Below are 23820 nucleotides of genomic sequence, written 5' to 3' on the forward strand. Positions count from 1 at the left end.
TTTTGGCAGGTTCGGGGATTGATACCTAAAACAGGTCAGAGACAAATGCTTTGAACTCACAGCTCTCGTTCATGGCAGCTGGAGTGCTCCTTCAGCACTCTGAGTCCTCAGTCAGAACTCTGGAGTTGCTTCAGTCTGTACTGAAGTCTGTACCCGTGGAGAACAGGAATCAGCCAGACTTTCTCAGAGCTGGGACACAACTCCCTGTTTCCTACACTCTTGGTTGCATGTTAGAGCACAAAATCAGGAAGAAGGGAAGCCTTTGTTTGGATGAGTCCCAAGAGTCTGGCAATTTGGGGTGGGAAAGGAGGAGCTGGAGAAGAACCAAACAACTGTAAGTAAGTGGCACCAGCACTCCAGCCTTCTGTGGCAGCTCTCCATCCCTCTGCATCAAGTCTATTTGCTCTTGCCAGGATAACTCTGTCTCTAAGATCTTGGATGTCCCTGGAGTGTCTATGCCAGGGACCAAAGCACTGGGTGCCCAACCGAGTCTCCATCCAGTTGGATGCCAAGTGTGTAAGCAAACACAAGTCCAGGCAACAGAAGCGATTGTCCACATGGCACTCATCAGAACTGCTCTTACTATTCCACCTGCAGCCAGGAGGAGCTGCCCACCAAGGGCTCTGCCTGCTCCCCACAGGAGCTTGCATGACCCTCTACCTCCGAAGCAGGGAAAGGGAGCTGGCAGATAGGGCAGTGAATCCAGGCCTCTGGAGAGTCTTCCCATGATGGCGAGGAGGAAGAAGAGGGTGGGCTGGCTTCATAACTGTCTTCCCCGCAGCTTGAGGCATGAACTGGCAAGAGGCTGGTGGGAAAATGACCTGTAGAAAGAGAGAGCAGAGTGTGATGGGGGTCAGTTCCCTTTTCCAACTGATCCACCAGCAACTGCCCCTGGAGTGCCAGTTCCCTGGTGCCCGGAAAGGGCAAGAGTTGCTTGCTCAGAAGCAAGAACACACCATGCAAAACCCTCTAGGCTCATTTGTGTCACCGGTAAGCACAAGTTGCCCACTTTGAGACATTCCCCTTCCCACCTGGCTCCACTTCCCCACTCCCACCCAGACAGGAGGTGTTGCTGATCAGATGTCCAGCACTGCTTCCTACAGAGGCACAGAATCACTTCATTCAGCCTAGTCATTCTGGGACAAATTACAAACAGCAGGCAGGACTGGCGCATTTGGAAAAACACAGCACAAAGCTGGTTCTGCACATGGCCCCTCCTGCCTTGGGGCTACTGGTCCCCTAAAGCGGAAAGAAGACATGTGTGACCGGCCTGGCACACTGCTTCTAGGCCTGTGGGGAGAAGCGACTGCAGAGAGCCACTCCTCCCACACACTGCAGTAAGAAGCTCTTAGATCCACTCATCCAGGGGAGGGAAACAACTTGCTGTCTCCCTCCAAGCAGCAGGGCACAAACGCAGGGTTGGCTATCTGGGGTGCTCCCTGGGGCATTTGGTGGGCCGCTGTGAGATACAGGAAGCTGGACTAGATGGGCCTACGGCCTGATCCAGTGGGGCTGTTCTTATGTTCTTAACTACAATTCCCAGGAAGCCTTGCAGGTCTCTTGTTATCTGGTGTGCTCCCTGGGGCATTTGGAGGAGGGAGGAGGAGCCAGCCAGGAGTATAAAGCTAGGCCGGCCATCGCGTGAGGCTCTCTGCAGACGCGTGTGGCCTCTGGGAACCAAGTGCCTCGGGAACTAAGTGCCAAGTAAGGCACAAGAGTTTAGCATCTGGGCGAGTTCAGCAGCAGGGCGAGGAGGCCAGGGCCCCATACACTGCCCTTCCTCTTCCCTTGAGAAGAGGGCTGCTAACCAGTGTACGGTTTTTAAAAGGACCCCTAAATAAAACAACAACAACAACAACAAAAAAGCTATGCAGTCAGACAGCCAGCAGCAGGATGGGGGCTATCCAGTGTTCTGCATCGAGTGCCACATGTATGATTATATGCCTCTGGGGCATAAGTCATGGGTGTGTCCTCGGTGCAAGGAGCTCCAGGGTCTCAGGGAACGCGTCCGCTCCCTTGAAGCCTTGGTGGCCGACCTGGAGAAGCGCAGGCAGGCAGAGGAGGACCATGGGGAGACTTCTGGGGACGATCAAGCTTCGTCCCAACCTCAGGCGTGCAGCTCCTCGGCTGCCCGGGTGGGAAGTCTCGGGACTGGAGGACGTCATCCTGGAGAGGAGGGAAACAATCCCCTAGGGGGGACCCCTTCTCCAGGGGATGGGCCCGTATCCGAACGCACTCGGGATACTCCTCGGTGGGAGGGGGGTCGGGGGCTTCTTGTAGTGGGGGATTCAATTATTAGAAACATAGAGAGGGGGGTTTGCGACGGATGTGAGGACCGCATGGTGACTTGCCTGCCTGGTGCGAAGGTTGCGGACATCACTACTCGTCTAGACAGGCTAGTAGACAGTGTTGGGGGAGAGGTAGCGGCTGTGGTGCATGTCGGCACCAACGACGTGGGCAAGTGTAGCTGGGAGGTCCTGGAGGCCAAATTTAGGCTTTTAGGCAGGAAGCTGAAAGCCAGGACCTCAAAGGTAGCGTTCTCTGAAGTGCTACCTGTTCCACGCGCAGGGCCAGCTAGGCAGGCGGAGATCAGGGGTCTCAATGCGTGGATGAGACGGTGGTGCAGGGAGGAGGGGTTTAGATTCGTTAGGCACTGGGGAACTTTTTGGGACAAGCGGGGCCTGTACAAGAGGGATGGGCTCCACTTGAACCAGAATGGAACCAGACTGCTGGCGCATAACATTAAAAAGGTGGCAGAGCAGCTTTTAAACTGATCCCTGGGGGAAGGCCGACAGGAGCCGAGGGGCATCCGGTTCGGGACTCCTCATCCCTATGGGATGAGGATGGGGAGGTTAGAGAACAACAAGACAAAGGCAGGGTAGGAGAAGAAATTGGGAAAGGTAGGGTGATGGGATGTGATAAACGGTTTGGCACAATGAGAGGATGCGGGGACAAAGGAGCAAATAAGCAGCCCATCCTGGGGCATTCCGTGTATAAATGCTTTTATGCGAATGCCCGAAGTCTACGAGCAAAGGTGGGAGAACTGGAATGTCTGGTGACAAGGGAAAATATTGACATAGTGGGCATAACGGAAACCTGGTGGAATGCAGAGAATCAGTGGGATACCGCAATCCCGGGCTATAAACTCTACAGGAGGGACAGGCAGGGGCGTGTTGGAGGTGGGGTGGCCCTTTATGTTAAGGAAGGGATAGAATCCAGCAAAGTAGAGATTGAAGGTGGGTCCGACTCCACCGTACAATCTCTGTGGGTTAAATTACCAGGCTTGTGCAGCGATGTAATACTGGGGGCGTGCTATCGTCCTCCAGACCAGAAATCGGATGGGGACCTTGAAATGAGGAAACAGATCAGGGAGGTGACAAGGAGGGACAGGGTTGTAATCATGGGGGACTTCAATTATCCTCATATTGACTGGGTCAATTTGTGTTCTGGTCACGATAAGGAAACCGGATTTCTTGACGTGCTAAATGACTGTGGCTTAGATCAGCTAGTCAAGGAGCCCACCAGAGGACAGGTGACTCTGGATTTAATATTGTGCGGTAGGCAGGACCTGGTTAGAGATGTAAACGTTACTGAGCCATTGGGGAACAGTGATCATGCTGCGATCCATTTTGACATGCACGTTGGGGGAAGAATACCAGGCAAATCTCTCACAAAAACCCTTGACTTCCGACGGGCGGACTTCCCTCAAATGAGGAGGCTGGTTAGAAGGAGGTTGAAAGGGAGGGTAAAAAGAGTCCAATCTCTCCAGAGTGCATGGAGGCTGCTTAAAACAACAGTAATAGAGGCCCAGCAGAGGTGTATACCGCAAAGAAAGAAGGGTTCCACTAAATCCAGGAGGGTGCCCGCATGGCTAACCAGCCAAGTTAAGAGAGGCTGTGAAGGGCAAGGAAGCTTCGTTCCGTAAATGGAAGTCTTGCCCTAATGAGGAGAATAAAAAGGAACATAAACTGTGGCAAAAGAAATGTAAGAAGGTGATACTGGAGGCCAAGCGAGACTATGAGGAACCCATGGCCGGCAACATTAAGGGGAATAATAAAAGCTTCTTCAAATATGTTAGAAGCAGGAAACCCGCCAGAGAAGCAGTTGGCCCTCTGGATGGTGAGGGAGGGAAAGGGGAGATAAAAGGAGACTTAGAGATGGCAGAGAAATTAAATGAGTTCTTTGCATCTGTCTTCACGGCAGAAGACCTCGGGCAGATACTGCTGCCCGAACGGCCCCTCCTGACCGAGGAGTTATGTCAGATAGAGGTTAAAAGAGAAGATGTTTCAGACCTCATTGATAAATTAAAGATCAATAAGTCACCGGGCCCTGATGGCATCCACCCAAGGGTTATTAAGGAATTGAAGAATGAAGTTGCAGACCTCTTGACTAAGGTATGCAACTTGTCCCTCAAAACGGCCACAGTGCCAGAAGATTGGAGGATAGCAAATGTCACGCCTATTTTTAAAAAGGGAAAGAGGGGGGACCCGGGAAACTATAGGCCGGTCAGCCTAACATCCATACCGGGTAAGATGGTGGAATGCCTCATCAAAGATAGGATCTCAAAACACATAGACGAACAGGCCTTGCTGAGGGAGAGCATGGCTTCTGTAAGGGTAAGTCTTGCCTCACGAACCTTATAGAATTCTTTGAAAAGGTTAACAGGCATGTGGATGCGGGAGAACCCGTGGACATTATATATCTGGACTTTCAGAAGGCGTTTGACACGGTCCCTCACCAAAGGCTACTGAAAAAACTCCACAGTCAGGGAATTAGAGGACAGGTCCTCTCATGGATTGAGAACTGGTTGGAGGCCAGGAAGCAGAGAGTGGGTGTCAATGGGCAATTTTCACAATGGAGAGAGGTGAAAAGCAGTGTGCCCCAAGGATCTGTCCTGGGACCGGTGCTTTTCAACCTCTTCATAAATGACCTGGAGACAGGGTTGAGCAGTGAAGTGGCTAAGTTTGCAGACGACACCAAACTTTTCCGAGTGGTAAAGACCAGAAGTGATTGTGAGGAGCTCCAGAAGGATCTCTCCAAACTGGCAGAATGGGCAGCAAAATGGCAGATGCGCTTCAATGTCAGTAAGTGTAAAGTCATGCACATTGGGGCAAAAAATCAAAACTTTAGATATAGGCTGATGGGTTCTGAGCTGTCTGTGACAGATCAGGAGAGAGATCTTGGGGTGGTGGTGGACAGGTCGATGAAAGTGTCGATGAAAGCGGCGGCAGTGAAGAAGGCCAATTCTATGCTTGGGATCATTAGGAAGGGTATTGAGGACAAAACAGCTAGTATTATAATGCCGTTGTACAAATCGATGGTAAGGCCACACCTGGAGTATTGTGTCCAGTTCTGGTCGCCGCATCTCAAAAAAGACATGGTGGAAATGGAAAAGGTGCAAAAGAGAGCGACTAAGATGATTACGGGGCTGGGGCACCTTCCTTATGAGGAAAGGCTACGGCGTTTGGGCCTCTTCAGCCTAGAAAAGAGATGCCTGAGGGGGGACATGATTGAGACATACAAAATTATGCAGGGGATGGACAGAGTGGATAGGGAGATGCTCTTTACACTCTCACATAATCCAGAACCAGAGGACATCCACTAAAATTGAGTGTTGGGGGGGTTCGGACAGACAAAAGAAAATATTTCTTTACTCAGCGTGTGGTCGGTCTGTGGAACTCCTTGCCACAGGATGTGGTGCTGGCGTCTACTATGTGGGCAGGAGGTCTGGTCTAGAGGGTAGAGCCTCCATTTGCCTGAAGATTAACATCCACAAGGTCTCCAGTTCGAGGCCACCGGCACCGTGCGACCTTGAAGCAGCTGGCAAGCTGCAGCTGAGCTGTTCCATCTGCTCGGAGCGTGGGAGGATGGAGGCAGAACGTGAAACCAGATCGGAGTGTAACATCTTGAATGTGGTGGTTCTTGAAAGAGAGAACCTTCTTTCAATTTGTAAAAATCCCTGCGTGGATTTAATAAGCCTGCCTGTGTAAACCGCCTTGAATAAAGTCTTGAATAAAGACCAAGAAAGGCGGTATATAAATACTGTATATTATATTATTATTATTATACCCTAGACGCCTTTAAAAGGAGATTGGACAAGTTTCTGGAGGAAAAATCCATTATGGGGTGCAAGCCATGATGTGTATGCGCAACCTCCTGATTTTAGGAATGGGTTAAGTCAGAATGCCAGATGTAGGGGAGGGCACCAGGATGAGGTCTCTTGTTATCTGGTGTGCTCCCTGGGGCATTTGGTGGGCCACAGTGAGATACAGGAAGCTGGACTAGATGGGCCTCTGGCCTGATCCAGTGGGGCTGTTCTTATGTTCTTATTTAAAAATGGACCTGTAGCCTGCCAGGGACTAACTGCAGATTAGAAGTGGGATTGGGGGGCGGGGGGGGCTCATTTGAATGACACCTGCTACTGGCAACTGGCCTGAAGATGTTTTTTGCGTCAGTTTTCACTCACCTGCACAGATGGGGCACGTGCCCACCACCATGTTCTCCTCCTCTTCCACTTTCTGCAGCCTTCTTGTCCGACCATGGCCGTTAATGGCCCTTTGGAAACCATCCCCAGGCCTAGTGGAGGAAGCTGCTATAGATCTGCAGAGAACGCTTTGTTTCAGTTAAAAGGGGTGATTCTCTGCCCTTCTTCCTTGCACCAAATGATACCCACTCGCTGACTCTACGCTTTTATCCTGACCTCCAGCCAAAAGGCTCTCAGGGCAGCTTACAGTAAAACTGAAAGCCACCCAGCAACAAGACAGCCAGTCTCGGAACAGCTGAGGATGTGGGCAATGAAATAAATTCTGTGGGCATGAACAGTGGGCAATGTGAATTGAATTCTGTGTTAATGCTTAACATTTGTGCAGCACTTTCAGAGTGTGCAAAGTGCTCCACACAAACCACCTTGATGCAACAGCACTGAAGGCAAGTATTCACCCTATACTGCAGCCAGGGAGCTGAGATGGAATAGTGGTGGCCTGCCTGAGGCTATTTCGTGGGAATTCACGGCAGAGGCAAGATTCAGACCAGGAAGTCCCAATCGGCAGCTCAATCTCTCACAGCACAAGCCTATGCCTGCCTTCTCAGAAGTAAAGTCCACTGAACACAATGGGCCTTACTCTGCAGTAATTGTGTTTAGGATTGTAGTCTTGGCCACTACACCAGAGCCCCAACTAAACCAAACTGCAGCCACATTCTCAGCAGCATAACCAGGAATCCAGGAATCTCCCCAAAACCACCCACATCACCAGCTTTACGAAACCCAGCACAGAGTGGGTCTCAGCAGGACTCCTTGGGAGACAGGACACAACACTCAAGCACACAATGCTGCCTGGCTGTCACTCTTTTCTATCCCAGCATTGTCTGGCAGCTGCCCTCCAGGGTCCCAGGCAGTCATCTTGAGCCTGGAGCAAAGCAAGCGCTCTGCCACTGAGCTCAGAGCTCTTGCCTTTCTGAAGGACCAAATCATATATTGTATGGCAGGTTGATGCTCTTGCTTTCCTAACATGCAACCACAGGTGACTCTGAAGTGGGTGAAGATATTGGTGTAGGCAAACTTAACCCTTTCCCTCTGCTCCCCCCCCCGCCAATTAACAGCCTTGAGCAGCAGTAACGGACAGACTGGAAAAGAGCAGAAGAGGGTTCAGCAACATCTTCCCCAGCACTTCTGATCTGATCCAATCCAGAATTCCTAGCAAGCTCCATTGAAATGAAAACAAAGCCTGCTGGACAATCCAGTTGTGGATCTCCTGGGAAGTATGTAGTTTGGCTCTAAGTACAGCTGAATCCTGGGACCTTCCCAGGATGCCCACTGTCATAAATATATACATGTTAGGCCTAGCTTAGCATGTGGAGCCTGAACCAAACTAAGTCAGTAACGGAGAAGTGGCTAGCAGTTCCCAGCTGCAAGAATGTGAGTAAATAAACAAGAATTACAAACCCTTGGAATGTTTCACACCTCAGGAGACAGAGAGGCGCCTGATCAAGCGTGATGGAGTGCAGCTGTGGATCTCCAGTTGGGAGGGGTAAGAACTAGGAGAGCTAGCAACCAGACCCACTCCGAGAAGGGTCTGTCCTCAAAAGTTTCTGATTGGACAGTCTAAATAAGTATGAAGTCACCTCAGCACTATTAGCATAAGAAATATAATAATGAGTGCCCCAAGGGGTGTGTGTGTTCCTTCTTGGACAGAGTTTTTGGGTGCAACTTCCTGCACGCTGTGTGCTCCATTGTCTACCATGGGAACCCGGCCTCATAGGTAGCCTTGGAGCTAAAAGATCTACACAAGTAACTGACCCAGGTGAGAGGTAGGGATGAATAGAGATAGCCAGCTAGCTTTATTATTTTATTGCCAATATGTTTCCTAGATGTTTATGCCTCTAGCATTTGCTGCCTTACTGTAACTTTATGTAACTTTATGTAACCTTATGTACTTAATAAACTAAATTATCTTTTACTAAGCTGTTTCATTGTCTGTTGGGGACAAGGGTTCAGAATCCTGCCTGGCCATTCAGCAAGCTAACAAGTGCTCATTGAGGTCTAGTGACTTGAGGACTGAAGCTTTAATTGAAGAAAGAGCTCAGTGCCTGCAAGGGATAGAGTTAAGCATAGAGGGTCTCAGTGTCCCTGGACTGAGGCACTGGCACATACAGGGTGGCAGTAATACTACACAGAGGGGCCTTGAGGGTTTTAGGGTTTGAGAACCAAGAACTCTGAGCACCCCAAGCCCCCCTAAGTTTGCGACACCCATCCAAAGGGAAGCTGTGATTGCAGGGGAAAGAGGGGGCCAGTACACTGCTCTTCTCACCCATCTCTCTGCTCACTCACCCCTTCCTACACTGAACATTCTGAACCATGAGTTGCCTGCCACTGTACTCGGATGATCCCAGGCATAGCCCACTCACCTCTCCACACAGCTGTGAGATCTCCTTCTCCGACTTGCTTTCATGTGGCTTCTTCTGACAGGTAATTCCTGCTTGGATCCTGCAGAATAGAGCAAGCCAGCAACACCAGTCATGTATTGCCATAAAGTCATTCATGAGACTTCACTTGAATATAGATCTCTCCATTCCAAGTTCAGAACATAAACCACCACATCCCACCTTTTTAAAGTTGTCATCAGGTGTTGTTTGCAGGTCTCAAACAAGGTAAAATGTGCACAAGACCAACTCAGCACACTCAAGTACCCCAAGGAAAGCTGATTTCAGGCTCCTTGCCCAAGAGCAGCTTGGTGAATCAGCCCCCTCTTTGGTCTCAGGACAGTTTCCTGGCTGGCAAGCCCCCTGCCCCCTCCGCATTAGCCCCGACCGACCTGGCCATACCCACTCCAAGGGACTCCCTCCCCATTCATCCAACACTGAATGGCCCCATACCACACCTGCAGCAGGCTGAGCCTGTCCTTTCTCATTGGTTTCTGGGGCAGAAGAAGTGGGAAGTGCTGCTTTGGGGAAGGGTCTTTTGCGGGCACAGGCTGCCTTCAGGACCATCCTGGCTGGGCGGCTCATCCAGGTTGTGCCACATGCCCCAGGGCTGGAGGCTGGGTCCAGCCGTTGCAGTCGACTTTTCAGCATGGCTTCCTCCTCAGTGCTCCTGTAAAGAAAGATCCAGTGGCTCTCTCAGAAGAAATTTCTATAGAACCATGATCCCTGTTTGTGGCTGTCAGGAGCAAAGGAACCCCTTTGAAAGAACCTGGGGTGTTCCAGCTCTTGCCCTGTCTCAAGACAAGCTATCCCATTCCTAAAGTACCCCCGACTGATACCTGTCCAGCCTTTCACAGCAGATCTCCCAAAGGAGAAAATTCTCTGGCTTTCCTTGTTCTAGTAGTGCCAAACTTCTGCTACAGTTATTTTTTTCTCCTGTTTAACCTAACCCACCTCCCTGTTGTTCTATTACACTGGAGGTTAAATACAAGCCAGAAGACAGGGTGAACAATGAAAGGCTGTCTCCCTTCTTTCTGGCAGCTTTTCAAATATCTGAAAACCGCCAGCAGCACTTTCTGTACTCTTCACGTGGGCTAAAACTAGCTTTTTCAATGAGGATAAGGCTTCTTATCCTTATCCTCCAGATTCCAGATTCCACGTGGGCTAAAACTAGCTTTTTCAATGAGGATAAGGCTTCTTATCCTTATCCTCCAGACTCCAGTCACATCCTGCACTAGTAAGTGGTTTCATATCTGTTGCTTCTGGTTATAGCAAAAGAACTTCAACAGGTATGGGACTACAGAATGCTATTCCCAGAGCCCAGATACTAGACTTCCCAGTCCTCTCATATCTTTCCAGATCACCTTCTTTCTCTGGCACAGTCACAGCCATACAAACCAGAAGCACTGTTACTAGGAACACACCAGCCTTAAATCCATGCACATATATATTGGCAACCTTTAGTCTCGAAAGACTATGGTATCGCGCTCTGAAAGGTGGTTCTGGCACAGCGTCTAGTGTGGCTGAAAAGGCCAATCCGGGAGTGACAATCCCTTCCACACCGGGAGCAAGTGCAGTCTGTCCCTGGTCTGTCTCCCTGGCTATGGGCCTTCCTTCTTTGCCTCTTAGCCTCAGACTGTTGGCAAAGTGTCTCTTCAAACTGGGAAAGGCCATGCTGCACAGCCTGCCTCCAAGCGGGCCGCTCAGAGGCCAGGGTTTCCCACTTGTTGAGGTCCATCCCTAAGGCCTTCAGATCCCTCTTGCAGATGTCCTTGTATCGCAGCTGTGGTCTACCTGTAGGGCGCTTTCCTTGCACGAGTTCTCCATAGAGGAGATCCTTTGGGATCCGGCCATCATCCATTCTCACGACATGACCGAGCCAACGCAGGCGTCTCTGTTTCAGCAGTGAATACATGCTAGGGATTCCAGCACGTTCCAGGACTGTGTTGTTTGGAACTTTGTCCTGCCAGGTGATGCCGAGGATGCGTCGGAGGCAGCGCATGTGGAAAGCGCTCAGTTTCCTCTCCTGTTGTGAGCGAAGAGTCCATGACTCGCTGCAGTACAGAAGTGTACTCAGGACGCAAGCTCTGTAGACCTGGATCTTGGTATGTTCCGTCAGCTTCTTGTTGGACCAGACTCTCTTTGTGAGTCTGGAAAACGTGGTAGCTGCTTTACCGATGCGCTTGTTTAGCTCGGTATCGAGAGAATGAGTGTCGGAGATCGTTGAGCCAAGGTACACAAAGTCATGGACAACCTCCAGTTCATGCTCAGAGATTGTAATGCAGGGAGGTGAGTCCACATCCTGAACCATGACCTGTGTTTTCTTCAGGCTGATTGTCAGTCCAAAATCTTGGCAGGCCTTGCTAAAACGATCCATGAGCTGCTGGAGATCTTTGGCAGAGTGGGTAGTGACAGCTGCATCGTCGGCAAAGAGGAAGTCACGCAGACATTTCAGCTGGACTTTGGATTTTGCTCTCAGTCTGGAGAGGTTGAAGAGCTTTCCGTCAGATCTGGTCCGGAGATAGATGCCTTCTGTTGCAGTTCCAAAGGCCTGCTTCAGCAGGACAGCGAAGAAAATCCCAAACAAGGTTGGTGCAAGAACACAGCCCTGCTTCACTCCGCTTCGGATGTCAAAAGGGTCTGATGTGGAGCCATCAAAGACAACAGTGCCCTTCATGTCCTTGTGGAAAGATCTGATGATGCTGAGGAGCCTGGGTGGACATCCAATCTTGGGGAGAATCTTGAAGAGGCCGTCTCTGCTGACCAGGTCGAAAGCCTTTGTGAGATCTATGAAGGCTATAAAGAGTGGCTGTCGTTGTTCCCTGCATTTCTCCTGCAGTTGTCTAAGGGAGAATACCATATCAGTGGTGGACCTGTTGGCTCGGAATCCACACTGCGATTCTGGATAGACGCTCTCTGCAAGTACCTGGAGCCTCTTTAGTACAACTCGGGCAAACAGCTTTCCTACAACGCTAAGGAGAGAGATGCCGCGGTAGTTGTTGCAGTCACCCCTGTCACCTTTGTTCTTGTACAGCGTGATGATGTTCGCATCCCTCATGTCTTGAGGTACTCCACCTTCTCTCCAGCAGAGACAGAGGATTTCATGCAGCTCAGTGACGATGATCTCTTTGCAGCATTTTAGGACTTCAGCAGGGATGTTGTCTTTTCCAGGTGCCTTGCCAAAGGCAAGGGAGTCCAGGGCCATGTGAAGTTCTTCTAGGGTTGGTTCACTGTCAAGCTCTTCCAGCACAGGCAGGCATTCAATGTTGTTCAGTGCTTCTTCGGTGACTACATTTTCTCTGGAATATAGCAGGTCCTCCGAACTGCTCGCAGCAAAGTCCAACAGACTGCCAGGAGATGTGCTAACGACTACTGGCTCCAGCTCTGTTCCGAGATACAGATAGCAGCTGACACGGGCAACATCAAGGGGATGTATGATGGTATCAAGCAGGCCCTAGGTCCAACACAGAAGAAAATTGCCCCTCTGAAGTCTGCCACAGGCGAGGTCATCCAGGATCGGGCGCAGCAGATGGAACGCTGGGTGCAGCACTACTCTGAGCTATATTCCAGAGAAAAATCCATGTACAATTGTCTCCTTAATCCTCCGTAGAACAAAAACTGGCTTTTGGTCTGAAGAAAATCTTTAGAGAACAAATGTCTGAGATTTAAGAAGCACCCTTCCGTACCAGTCTCTTTCCAAGTGCTTGACCAAGGTTGGAGAAGCCTAGCTGGAAAACTCTGGCCTCAACACTCCTTGGTCATGGTGACAACATACTGGTCTATCATACCTAGGGGTGTTTTTTCAGTGACCAATATAGAATGCAAAATAATGAGAATTTTTGCTCAAATTCCAATATAAAACGATAAGGATCAAAACATGAAAACCACTCATTTCACAAAATAACACCACTTTTGCTTAATTTTGATGACTCTACAAGTAATTTTCACTAAGGTAGCAAGCCCCTGAAGCGTTTCCAATGGTGGAGCAGCTGAGTAAAAGTGCCTGATAGGGGATGTGTGTATGTGTGGCAGCTGGGGGGGAAGAGATGTGAACAGGTGGGGAGAAAGTAAATGCCTGAGCAGAGGCACCAAGAAGGAAGAGCGAAGCCTGCAGTTCCAACCTGCTTTACTCCCTCTTTCCTTTTCTTCACTTCACTTACTGTAATCTGGAGGCAAGGCAACTGAGTTCTAAACTGTGATCTGGATGTGATCTGTGGTCAGATGAATGTGTTTGAATCTGGATCTCCCCTCTGACCATCCCTGTAAATTATTATTATTATTAACGGTATTTATATACCGCTTTTCAACAAAAAGTTCACGAAGCGGTTTACAGAGAAAAATCCAATAACTAAATGGCTCCCTGTCCCAGAAGGGCTCACAATCTAAAAAGGTGCAAAAGAACACCAGCAGGCAGCCACTAGAAAAGACACTGCTGGGGTGAGGAGGGCCAGTTACTCTCCCCTTGCTAAAAAAAGAGTACCCACTTGAAAAAGTGCCTCTTACTCAGTTAGCAGAGGTTGAATGCCTTTTCTGGAGCTTGTCTATGTGGTGTTGCAGTTCTGAGAAGCTTGGAAAACCAAGTAATGCTCAGGAGAGCCTTTCTCTGATTTTATTTTTTCTGTATTGTACTGCACCTTGACCTGATCACTTTCTACGGCTTTTTTGCATGTTTTATGGCATCCTGGTGTGCAAAAGGGGGGGGATGAGGGCAGGAGGTCTGGCTCAGTTGGTAGAGCTGCCGCCTTGTGTGCCTGAAGATCTGAGGCTGCCAGTTCGAAACAACCGGAAGTACCCGAGAACTGACGACACGCTGATATACTGATGAGCTGACCCTCGGTGGCAGAGAGGAGCTACTGTCAAGTGGAGCGTGGGAGGCGAAGGGCCAGAGAGGGGCCAGACCGGGAAGGAATCCAGCTGGAGCGAGGAGTTCTGTGAAAGACTAGAACTATTCAACTGTAAAAATCCCTACGGGGGTTTAGAACAGCCTGCCTGTGTAAACCGCCTTGGATTAAAGTCTGAGGAGAAATCTGATGACCAAAGAAAGGCAGTATATAAATACCTGTATAAATAAATAAATACTGTGATTTAAAAAAAAATTCTGCTTGTCTATTTGTTGCTGCACTTTTGAGAAGCTTGGAAAACCAATGAATATGTATATATGTTTGATAATGGTCTAAAATGATACAGAGTTCACAGCTGAAATGCTTATTGTGCTTTTATGTGCTGTTTGTACAATTTTTATTTTTATGGTATTCTCCCTTAGACAACTGCAGGAGAAATGCAGGGAACAACACAGCCATTCTTTATAGCCTTCATAGATCTCACAAAGGCTTTCGACTTGGTCAGCAGAGACGGCCTCTTCAAGATTCTCCCCAAGATTGGATGTCCACCCAGGCTCCTCAGCATCATCAGATCTTTCCACAAGGACATGAAGGGCACTGATGTCTTCAATGGCTACACATCAGACCCTTTTGACATCCGAAGCGGAGTGAAGCAGGGCTGTGTTCTTGCGCCAACCTTGTTTGGGATTTTCTTCGCTGTCCTGCTGAAGCAGGCCTTTGGAACTGCAACAGAAGGCATCTATCTCCGGACCAGATCAGACGGAAAGCTCTTCAACCTCTCCAGACTGAGAGCAAAATCCAAAGTCCAGCTGAAATGTCTGCGTGACTTCTTCTTTGCCGATGATGCAGCTATCACTACCCACTCTGCCAAAGATCTCCAGCAGCTCATGGATCGTTTTAGCAAGGCTTGCCAAGATTTTGGACTGACAATCAGCCTGAAGAAAACACAGGTCATGGTTCAGGATGTGGACTCACCTCCCTGCATTACAATCTCTGCACATGAACTGGAGGTTGTCCATGATTTTGTGTACCTTGGCTCAACGATCTCCGACACTCTTTCTCTCGATACCGAGCTAAACAAGCGCATCGGTAAAGCAGCTACCACGTTTTCCAGACTCACAAAGAGAGTCTGGTCCAACAAGAAGCTGACAGAATATACCAAGATTCAGATCAACAGAGCTTGCGTCCTGAGTACACTTCTCTACTGCAGCGAGTCATGGACTCTTCGCTCACAACAGGAGAGGAAACTGAGCGCTTTCCACATGCGCTGCCTCCGACACATCCTCGGCATCACCTGGCAGGACAAAGTTCCAAACAACACAGTCCTGGAATGTGCTGGAATCCCTAGCATGTATTCACTGCTGAAACAGAGACGCCTGCGTTGGCTCGGTCATGTCGTGAGAATGGATGATGGCCGGATCCCAAAGGATCTCCTCTATGGAGAACTCGTGCAAGGAAAGCGCCCTACAGGTAGACCACAGCTGCAATACATCTGCAAGAGGGATCTGAAGGCCTTAGGGATGGACCTCAACAAGTGGGAAACCCTGGCCTCTGAGCGGCCCGCTTGGAGGCAGGCTGTGCAGCATGGCCTTTCCCAGTTTGAAGAGACACTTTGCCAACAATCTGAGGCTAAGAGGCAAAGAAGGAAGGCCCATAGCCAGGGAGACAGACCAGGGACAGACTGCACTTGCTCCCATTGTGGAAGGGATTGTCACTCCCGGATTGGCCTTTTCAGCCACACTAGACGCTGTGCCAGAACCACCTTTCAGAGCGCGATACCATAGTCTTTCGAGACTGAAGGTTGCCAATACAAAGTACAATTTTGAACAAGAATTCAGAAAAACACATGACATCACATTTTGCTCTTTTAATCAAGAAATTTTGGAAAAAATATCACTAAAAAACACTCCACTAGTCATATCGCACCAATGGATACTTACGACGGTGTCTCTGGGAAGAACGTCCTGCAGAAGGATGCACTGGAGAGACACTGGCTACCTACGGATGCAGGATGAACCTGCAAGTGACGAAGAGAGAGAAGAGATCTTAGAGAGATGCTTTCTTCATGCTAAAATGTTATCGCTTAGCAAAATACAAGCTATATTACTAGGGAGCAATCGCACGGGTTTTGTTTCACTATGTCAGTTCAGCTTCACAAAACATTCTGCAAATGCTTATAAGAACCACCAAACTGGGCCCAGCAAGCTCAGCATGCTGTCTATAAGCACTAGCCTCACGGACGTTCATAAGCAGGGCATGGCAAAGGTAGTCACGCCCACCAGCAGCTGACAGTCAAAAGAAGATGCAGTGTGAGGACTGAGTGTTCTGCATGCTCCAACATTTTCATGACTCCTGTAAAAACACATCATTCATCACAACACCAACGTCGTCACAGCACTAAGTGCAAGGAAGTTCACAGATGAGTGGTGAATTATTTGGACTTCCTTTTGTTGTCTTAACCTGCTCTCTATCCATTTCAGGTGGTGGTTCTAAGTTTTTGATTCTAACAGGAATAAAATGTTTCTTTCTTCTCCAAACTACTCAAGATCTTTTCAACCTGCTCCAAATCTACTCCCATGCCACTCTTCCCCTTGGTCAACCAAAAGTCAATTTCAATAACAACAAACAGGAATTCTTCCCCTCCTCATCTGCCCCTCAGTCCTTGCATCAGAGCACAAACAAGTCTGTCTGGAATAGACACTATTAAGATAAATGGGTATGCTTCTAAGCTGTAACCGACATTTTGTAATGTGCATATATTTAAAAAAAAATGGCAGGTGAGAGTCCAAGAAGTGCTGAAGGGCACTGAAGCTCCATATCTGATAGCTGTTGATCTTATTAAGCCCACCTGGGATTGCTGAGATTTCTCCACATTTAAGTCTGCCTTTGCAGTCATCTCTGCCATAAAAAACTGCTCTGTAATTATCATTATTAATATTAGTACTAGTAACAGTAAAAATATACCATAGTCTTTCGAGACTGAAGGTTGCCAATACAACAGTAAAAAATGAAATATTAAGGACCAATCCAGATAATACATGGACAACATATGTGGCAACCTCCTGATTTTAGAAATGGGCTATGTCAGATGCAAGGGAGGGCACCAGGATGAGGTCTCGTTATCTGGTGTGCTCCCTGGGGCATTTGGTGGGCCGCTGTGAGATACAGGAAGCTGGACTAGATGGGCCTATGGCCTGATCTGGTTCTTATGGTGCTTTGCTTTTTAAACTGAATAGCAGTAGTGGATGCTGCAATTGCAAGTGGAGGATTGAAGAGGGGGGCCACCTAACCCTTTCCCCTCCAGTCAGTTTTTCACCCTCAAATGTTTTTTGCCTCCACAGCCAAGATGACCCTGGGGTTCCAAAAATTTTCCCTAGTGGGAAGAAAAGCACTTGGAAGGAGGGGAACTGCAAAGACAAACAGCAGGAGCAGAAAGAGCGATGCTGTAGTTGTTTTTCAGGAGAAAAAGTTGGGGTTCGTTTATGTATCTCACTTTTAATATCTGGTTTGGTCTGAGAGTACTCCAGATGCTGAGTTTTGAGTGCAGCCCTGACTAGAAACAACTCCCATGGGTCCTTACCTGACTATGCGTAGAGGCTAGCTCTGCCTCACTGCAATCTTCATCCAGTGGAGTGCGGATCCGGATGAAGGAGAGGCCAAACTGGGCATGCTTGTTGAAGGGCTGGCTGCAAGTGAGCCTTACGCGATCCCACTTCTCCCCAAGCGCAGAGACCAAGAAGTCCCCTGTGGAAGACAAGCAAGGAGACAGAGAGCAGACATGACTTCAGAACTCCAGGCATTTCCAGTTCTTGGGTGCCCCGTGCAGATGAAGAGTGCCACCGCCCTGTTACCTTCTTTAAACATCCGGACTCCAGAACGATTCTTATCCATCTTGGCATCTGCTGGAGTCATCAAGGTGGTGGTGGGCAACAGAGTGAGGAAACTCTGGTCTAGAGGCCAGGAGGATCGTCCCACATCTATCTGAAGGAAGGCAGAGCCGCCGTTCCCTGAAGACCAGAAGGAGGACATACAGTCTGCACTAAAGAGCTCCTAGTTTAACACTCAGGCTCATGATTCCCATGCTGTTTTTTAAGATGTCTGTTGGAAATATGTTTTTAAATCATGTTTTTAATTGTGTTTTAATCATTGTTGTAAGCCGCCTTACAATCGGGGATTTATTTATCTAGCTTAATACATGGACTTATATAACAATTAATCTAGATCAAATATCAATGTCTAGTTTGTCCAGCCATTCAAGGACAGAGTTACCTTCTCTGAAAAAGTCAGGCCATGGGTCAGGATACGCCCTCAGACACAATGTGGGCGTATGGTTTGTCGGGAAAACCCGCAATCACACTGTGGGTAGAAACTAGACCCCATTTAAACACTGAGTCCTGGCAAACACCATGAAGGGTACGGATTCTGTTCAAAGTTTTCCAATGCTGGCGAGGTAAGTCAAAACCTGGCACCTTAAGTGTAGGATTGTCCCTTCGGGGAGAAAAGCAGGGTATAAGTAAGGGCACAATCCTAACCCCTTATGTCAGTGCTTTCCAGCACTGACATAAGGGCAATGCAGCTCTGAGGTAAGGGAACAAACATTCCCTTACTTTGAGGAGGCCTCCGTGAGTGACACCCAACTGCAGGATGCAGCATATGTCCCATTGGCACTGTTATACAAGTGCTGGAAAGCACTGACACAAGGGGTTAGGATTGCGCCCTAGTAAGTAAGTAAGTAAATAATGATTCAGCTAAAACAGGTCTGCCACTTAGTGACACACATTGAATCTGCCACTAGGAAAGGACTGGGATTGGAGCATCTCAGGAACTGCCTCTTTCCATATAGATTGGCCAAAGAATACTGCCCCACCACTGAGGGATGGCCCTTCACCTGCTCCTTTGCAATCAGAGGTATAGCAGGTAGGCAAGAGAGAGGACTTGGGGGGGCCATGGTGCCCAGAATTTGGAGCACCATTACTATAAGGTCATTACTGGCCTCATGACCGATGGCTTTTGAATTAGTGAAAACTCATTTAATCATGGTTTAATTATTGTATTATCATTTTTAAGACACCTTGAATATGTATAGAAAACAGAGATTAAAGTGCTGGAAATAAAAAATAAATACTCAGAGTCTGACCTAGACCCCTCCTTTCTTGTTTCAAAGAACAGCAGACTACACACCCATCAATCTGAGCATAATGTTATATGTTATTTCATTTTCGCTGGTAACACTGAAGAACATATACCCTAAGAGCTCACAAGATTTCAAATAACTACTTGTGCCCAATTAAAGCAGCACATCACTAGTTTGATCTAAACAGATTTCTAATCTAGTTTCTGCAGAAATCCCCAAGACTGCTTTTAAAAAAAACAATAATGCAAACAAATTCAATACTTTAAAATCCAACAATATATAAGAACGTAAGAACAGCCCCACTCCGCACATTGGGTCGACACTTTCATCGACTTGTCCACCACCACTCCAAGATCTCTCTCCTAATCTGTCACAGACAGCTCAGAAGCCTTCATCCTATATCTGAAGTTTTGTTTTTTGAATATACAAACCATACATCAAGGAAATCAGCAGCAACCAAAGAATAAAACCAGCAGATTCAGAAAAAAGCAAGCAAGAACAGACGGTTTTTAGTTGGTGGAGAAAGGCTCACAGCAACAGTCCTAATCGGACCTGTTGGGGAAGGTGTTCAAAGACAGCCTTCCATTTGCTCTTGCTCCCAAGCAGTTCCTACCCATTCCCTCCCATGTCCTTACCAATGTCAATGTAGCCAATGTGACTTGCTTGTTCCAGCTGGAGTTCGACTTTCAGCTGTCGACTTCGATCCCGGGGGCAGCTGAGCCATGGGCAAAGACCTTCTTCAAGTAGCAAGTTCTCTACTGGATACTTAGGATCCTATACCAGAAAAAAGGGGAAATTGAGGACCATTGTGATGAATGTACTGTTTCCCCCCCCCCTTTTGCCCACTCTCTCTTATTTCTGGGCACTTGTAGCTTCCCAGAAGTTCTTGCACAGCTACAGCAGCCAAAACAGCTACTGGCAAGCAGCCTTTGTGCTTTGTTTGACCATTCCAGCCACATGCTTGATGTGGATTGGGGCTCTTCTTCTTGTCTGGAATAGTTACCCTCTCCCTCTAGGATTGGGAGGCTCCTGCCATTGGGCAGTCAAACGGCTATCTAGGTTAAGGGATGGTCAGGTGAGTTCCACTTCTCCAATCAGGTGACTTGATGACATCAATGCAAATTTATTTAGGTTGAAGCATCAGGAAGCTCTTTGTTTTTCTGCCATGGGGGAGCCTAATGCTGGCACTCAGAACTACTGGAGAGTAAGCACTGGGACTGAAAAGTCTTGGACAAGTGCAAGTTGCAAGTGCTGGGGACCACCTATAGCTAAAGGTGACCAGGGAATTAATCTATTTGTTCACTATTTCGACTCCTGCTTATTTCATCTATTTAAGATACTGTTGGGGTTTGGGGGCTGTGTTTTTTTGAGTAGCATCCCATCACCATCTGCTGGGTGTTACTGGTTGCTGTATCTAGTTGAACAGTCTGTGCTTTCCAGCCGAGTTGAACACTTTTCATCAGTCTGCTTGTACTTTTACTCCTCACCTTTCTTTCCTCATTTTCTTTTCATTTTCTTTCATTTTTAGAAATAGAAATGGGCTATGTCAGTTACAAGGGAGGGCACCAGGATGCAGGTCATGTCTTGTGTGCTCCCTGGGGCATTTGGTGGGCCGCTGTGAGATACAGGAAGCTGGACTAGATGGGCCTATGGCCTGATCCAGTGGGGCTGTTCTTATGTTCTTTAATTTCTCTACTTTTATATGATTAATACACTAAGTACATTTTGTCTTTATTCCTGCTTAGATTATGTTCACAAGCAATTCCATGGGCTGTCCCATCTCTTCGCCCTGCAGGCGGCATTGTGGGTTTGCTTTTTAATAAGAACCCCTGGGGTTCAGTGCTGTTCTGGGGAGTTTTCCCTTCCTCTGCCTGGTTTCTGTAGCCTGGGATGGTGGCAGCAGATAAAAATTACCAAGGTACTCCCCATACAGCTGCTGGTCCAGTGAAAAGAAAGTGGGGAGCAGGAAAGGGTCATGCACGCACTAACTACTAGGCACTACTTGCTTTGGTCAGTCTACCTTCTCACAGGACTGTTTCCCCAACAAACATGATCCATAACTTTTATGTATAATAATTTTTGCACTGCCCTTGCAAGTTTTTCAAGCTTTAAATTCTTTTTCATATGTATTCTCTGTATCCATCAGACTGTGGCATAGCTCACAACTGCACTGAGCTGACATCAGATTGTTATTGCTGACCTTAAATTTTTAATCTTTATGTCTTTAGAAATAAACCTGGTAACATCTGAGAAGCAAACACTGGCGTAATTCAGGTGGGCAACATTCTCAATGTATGAACACCACATTCCTTCATACATGCAAAATTACAATTTGAAAGAAAAAAGGAATCTGTTCTGCCAGGCTAGTGACTTGCCAAATTAACCGGTATTTCTATTTTCAATCAGAAATTATTAAAGTATTATAATAAATGTACTAACATAGTGAATATTTCCAGCTCAACTTACTTCAAAACAGAAAACAGCATGTTGTGTTTTTACAATAAAATAATGAAAAGGACGCTGATGTTACCTGTGATGTGAAGGACACAATGTGTTTTATCTTAACAGGAGCCATTTTTAAGCCTTCAGTGGATCCCCTTCATTTGGTCCCATTTATGGGTTCCATCTGGTATTGGAGAAAGATATTGCACTTATTTCTCCACCAGTGCCCTCAGCAATGCCTTCACCAGGTTGCACACATCTGCACCAAGTCTCTGTACAGCATAAAAGGCAGTAACTGTAAGAGCAGAAAAGACTACCTTCTATAATTTGAACACGTTTCTGCTTATAGAGACAAAAAATCTAAAAATCTATAACTTTGGTTATAAACACCCCAACCTGCACCACATCTACTCAAGAGTAAATTCAACGGATTTTAGTGGGAGTTCCTTCCAAGAAAGTCCTGGCACAATCTTACACTTCTGAAACAGTCTGAGCACAAATCAGCTATGCCAGTACAATGATAATGCCAACATTGCAGTTCCATTTCCAAAGATGTATGCAGCATGGATACCGGTGCAATGCGGACATACCCGTAACACTGGTGCAGCTACCACTAGCATAAAACCCCAAATGATGTGGAAACATAGGTGAGATGAGGGGAAGCTGATGTATGCCAAATCCTAAACCTCTTCCAGCTGATTCACATGGCCCAAATGTCAACAAAACACCATGCCAATATCAGAGCTGGCATTGGAATAAAAAACTAACTGGAAACAATGAGGAAGGGGAAAACACATGAAAAGTTCAACTCCCACCCCCCATCCCACCCACTTTCCTATGGAGGGGTGTCAGACTACACCTGATAACCAGTCACAGCACAACCATACCAGTACTTAAGCACCTGCCAGGAAGACTGCAACTCAAACAACAAAACACATGTCATGGTGCTAAACTTCTCTGGCTTTATGTTGTGTACACTTAGAGCACGCACACAGGAACTGTGATGATAGGATCTATGAAAAAAGAGCACTTTACACAACCTATTGCCACCCCTCACAACATGTGTGCAAGATGGTTTGTTAACACTGGTTTTCTCAGAATTCTTATTGTAGGGATACTTTCCCAGGAGAATGCCACACACAAACACCCAGGTGGTGCCTTTACTCCACCACCCCAGATGGGGGGAAGCAAGGACAACACACCCCACAGAAATAAGCAGGAATCCCTTGCCCCCACACTGATGTTGCATATCTACCTCTTGTCTCCCCCCCTCTCCCCCCACGTTGACTACCATCAAACGAGCCCTTGCTATAAACTGTGCCTGGCCACCCCTGCCTTCTCCAACAGCTGAGGGCAGCGAATGCTGCTCTCTCTTGGTGGCTACAAGGCACTCCAACCATTGGCACTACTGGCCAAAGGCTCCTCTGCTTTGTTTTTCCAGCAGCAATGCGTGACCATGTGAGGTAAGACTGTTGTTCCTTAGGAGTTCAGTCTAAAACACCAGCAGGTGAGGAAAAGGTGATGCTCCACTTCCAGGCAGGGTCCTGCAGTTTGTGACACAAACACCATGTGATGTACACATCCCGCAGGGATGTGCAGTGGGTGGGGAGGCAGGTGAGGCAGAGTTGAGAAGCAGTGCTTGAAAAGCACTTGAAAAGCAGTGCTTTTCGAAGGACTGGTGGGGAGGCTCTGCCTCACCTCACACAGCAGCAGTGCTTTTTGAAAGACTCCTGTGGGGAGGCTCTGCCTCACCTGCCTCCCCACCCACTGCAGTGGTGCCTTTCCAAGGACTTGGGGGGAGGCTCTGCCTCCCCCTCTGCAGCCCCTGGCACCCCCGTGGGAGTCCCCTGGTGGCTGCTGCTCCGGAGCTCCTGCTGCGTTCACAGTGCTCCTTCCACTCCACAGGCGCTGCCCAGCAGGGAGGAGGACGCGGGCGCTCCCTGTGGCTGGGCTGGTCCCAGCGAGGGCTGCCAGGCTTGAGGAGCCCTGTGCAGGCGGGCGGACCAACCTGTGCAGCCAGGACCGGCCGGCCCTGAGACTTGGCTGCCGGCCAGAGAGCCTGCCCACCCGCGGAGCGCTTCTCACCTCCGCGGCCTGAAGCACCCGACTCAGGAGACACCTTGGCCGGCGGGCGCTCCCGCCAAAACAGGCGCGACCCTTGACCCCGGCGCTGATAGGCGGCCTGCCTTCCCTGTGACACAAGCCGATCTATCGCGCGCCTCCTGAGTGTACGTCATCGCCTCTCGACGTTCGCGCAGAGTCAACGTCATCGGTACGTTCCCTTGCTCAGCCAATCCCTGACCGAAGGCGCTCTGCTGTGCATGCCGGGCGTTGTAGTTCTTTCCTCACGTCGCGCTCGAGGTGGCAGAGGGAGGGAGTTAGGGAGCGTCTGTCACTTCTCCGGCCGTGCGGGAAGCGGAGAGCCCAGTGGGCGCTGAGGTCAGGAGACGAAGGCGCGCCCGCTCCGAGGCCCTTTCCGCCGAC

The 23820-nt window shown here is 48.5% G+C and overlaps 1 protein-coding gene across 2 annotated transcripts; it reads right to left on the reverse strand.

Moving 5' to 3' along the window:
- On the reverse strand, nt 1–23563 carry XNDC1N (XRCC1 N-terminal domain containing 1, N-terminal like). 2 transcript variants are annotated; one of them, XM_066620681.1, is made up of 10 exons: nt 23422–23563; nt 21425–21608; nt 19530–19668; nt 17612–17767; nt 17341–17504; nt 15701–15777; nt 9378–9589; nt 8905–8983; nt 6467–6600; nt 1–821 (listed from the first exon to the last, which is right to left on the reverse strand). In XM_066620681.1, the coding sequence occupies exons 2-10, from the start codon at nt 21467–21469 to the stop codon at nt 583–585; spliced, it is 1245 nt and encodes a 414-aa protein (XP_066476778.1). In that variant the 5' UTR covers nt 21470–21608; nt 23422–23563; the 3' UTR covers nt 1–582. The 2 variants fall into 2 exon arrangements, with proteins under 2 accessions (XP_066476778.1, XP_066476779.1); XM_066620682.1 differs by having other exon boundaries at nt 21425–21631.
- Nucleotides 23564–23820: the final 257 nt, after the last annotated feature.

Source organism: Tiliqua scincoides, chromosome 3 (assembly GCF_035046505.1).
Source record: "Tiliqua scincoides isolate rTilSci1 chromosome 3, rTilSci1.hap2, whole genome shotgun sequence".
Taxonomy (NCBI): Eukaryota; Metazoa; Chordata; class Lepidosauria; order Squamata; family Scincidae; genus Tiliqua; species Tiliqua scincoides.

Coding starts and splice junctions, on each gene's coding strand:
- XNDC1N (XM_066620681.1), bottom strand. CDS start 21,469: ATGGCTCCTGTTAAGATAAAACACATTGTGTCCTTCACATCACAG. Junction 9,590..15,700: donor TTCTTCCCAGAGACACCGTC/GTAAGTATCCAT, acceptor CTTTCTTTACAG/GAGCACTGAGGAGGAAGCCA. Junction 822..6,466: donor CACGTGCCCCATCTGTGCAG/GTGAGTGAAAAC, acceptor CTCTTTCTACAG/GTCATTTTCCCACCAGCCTC.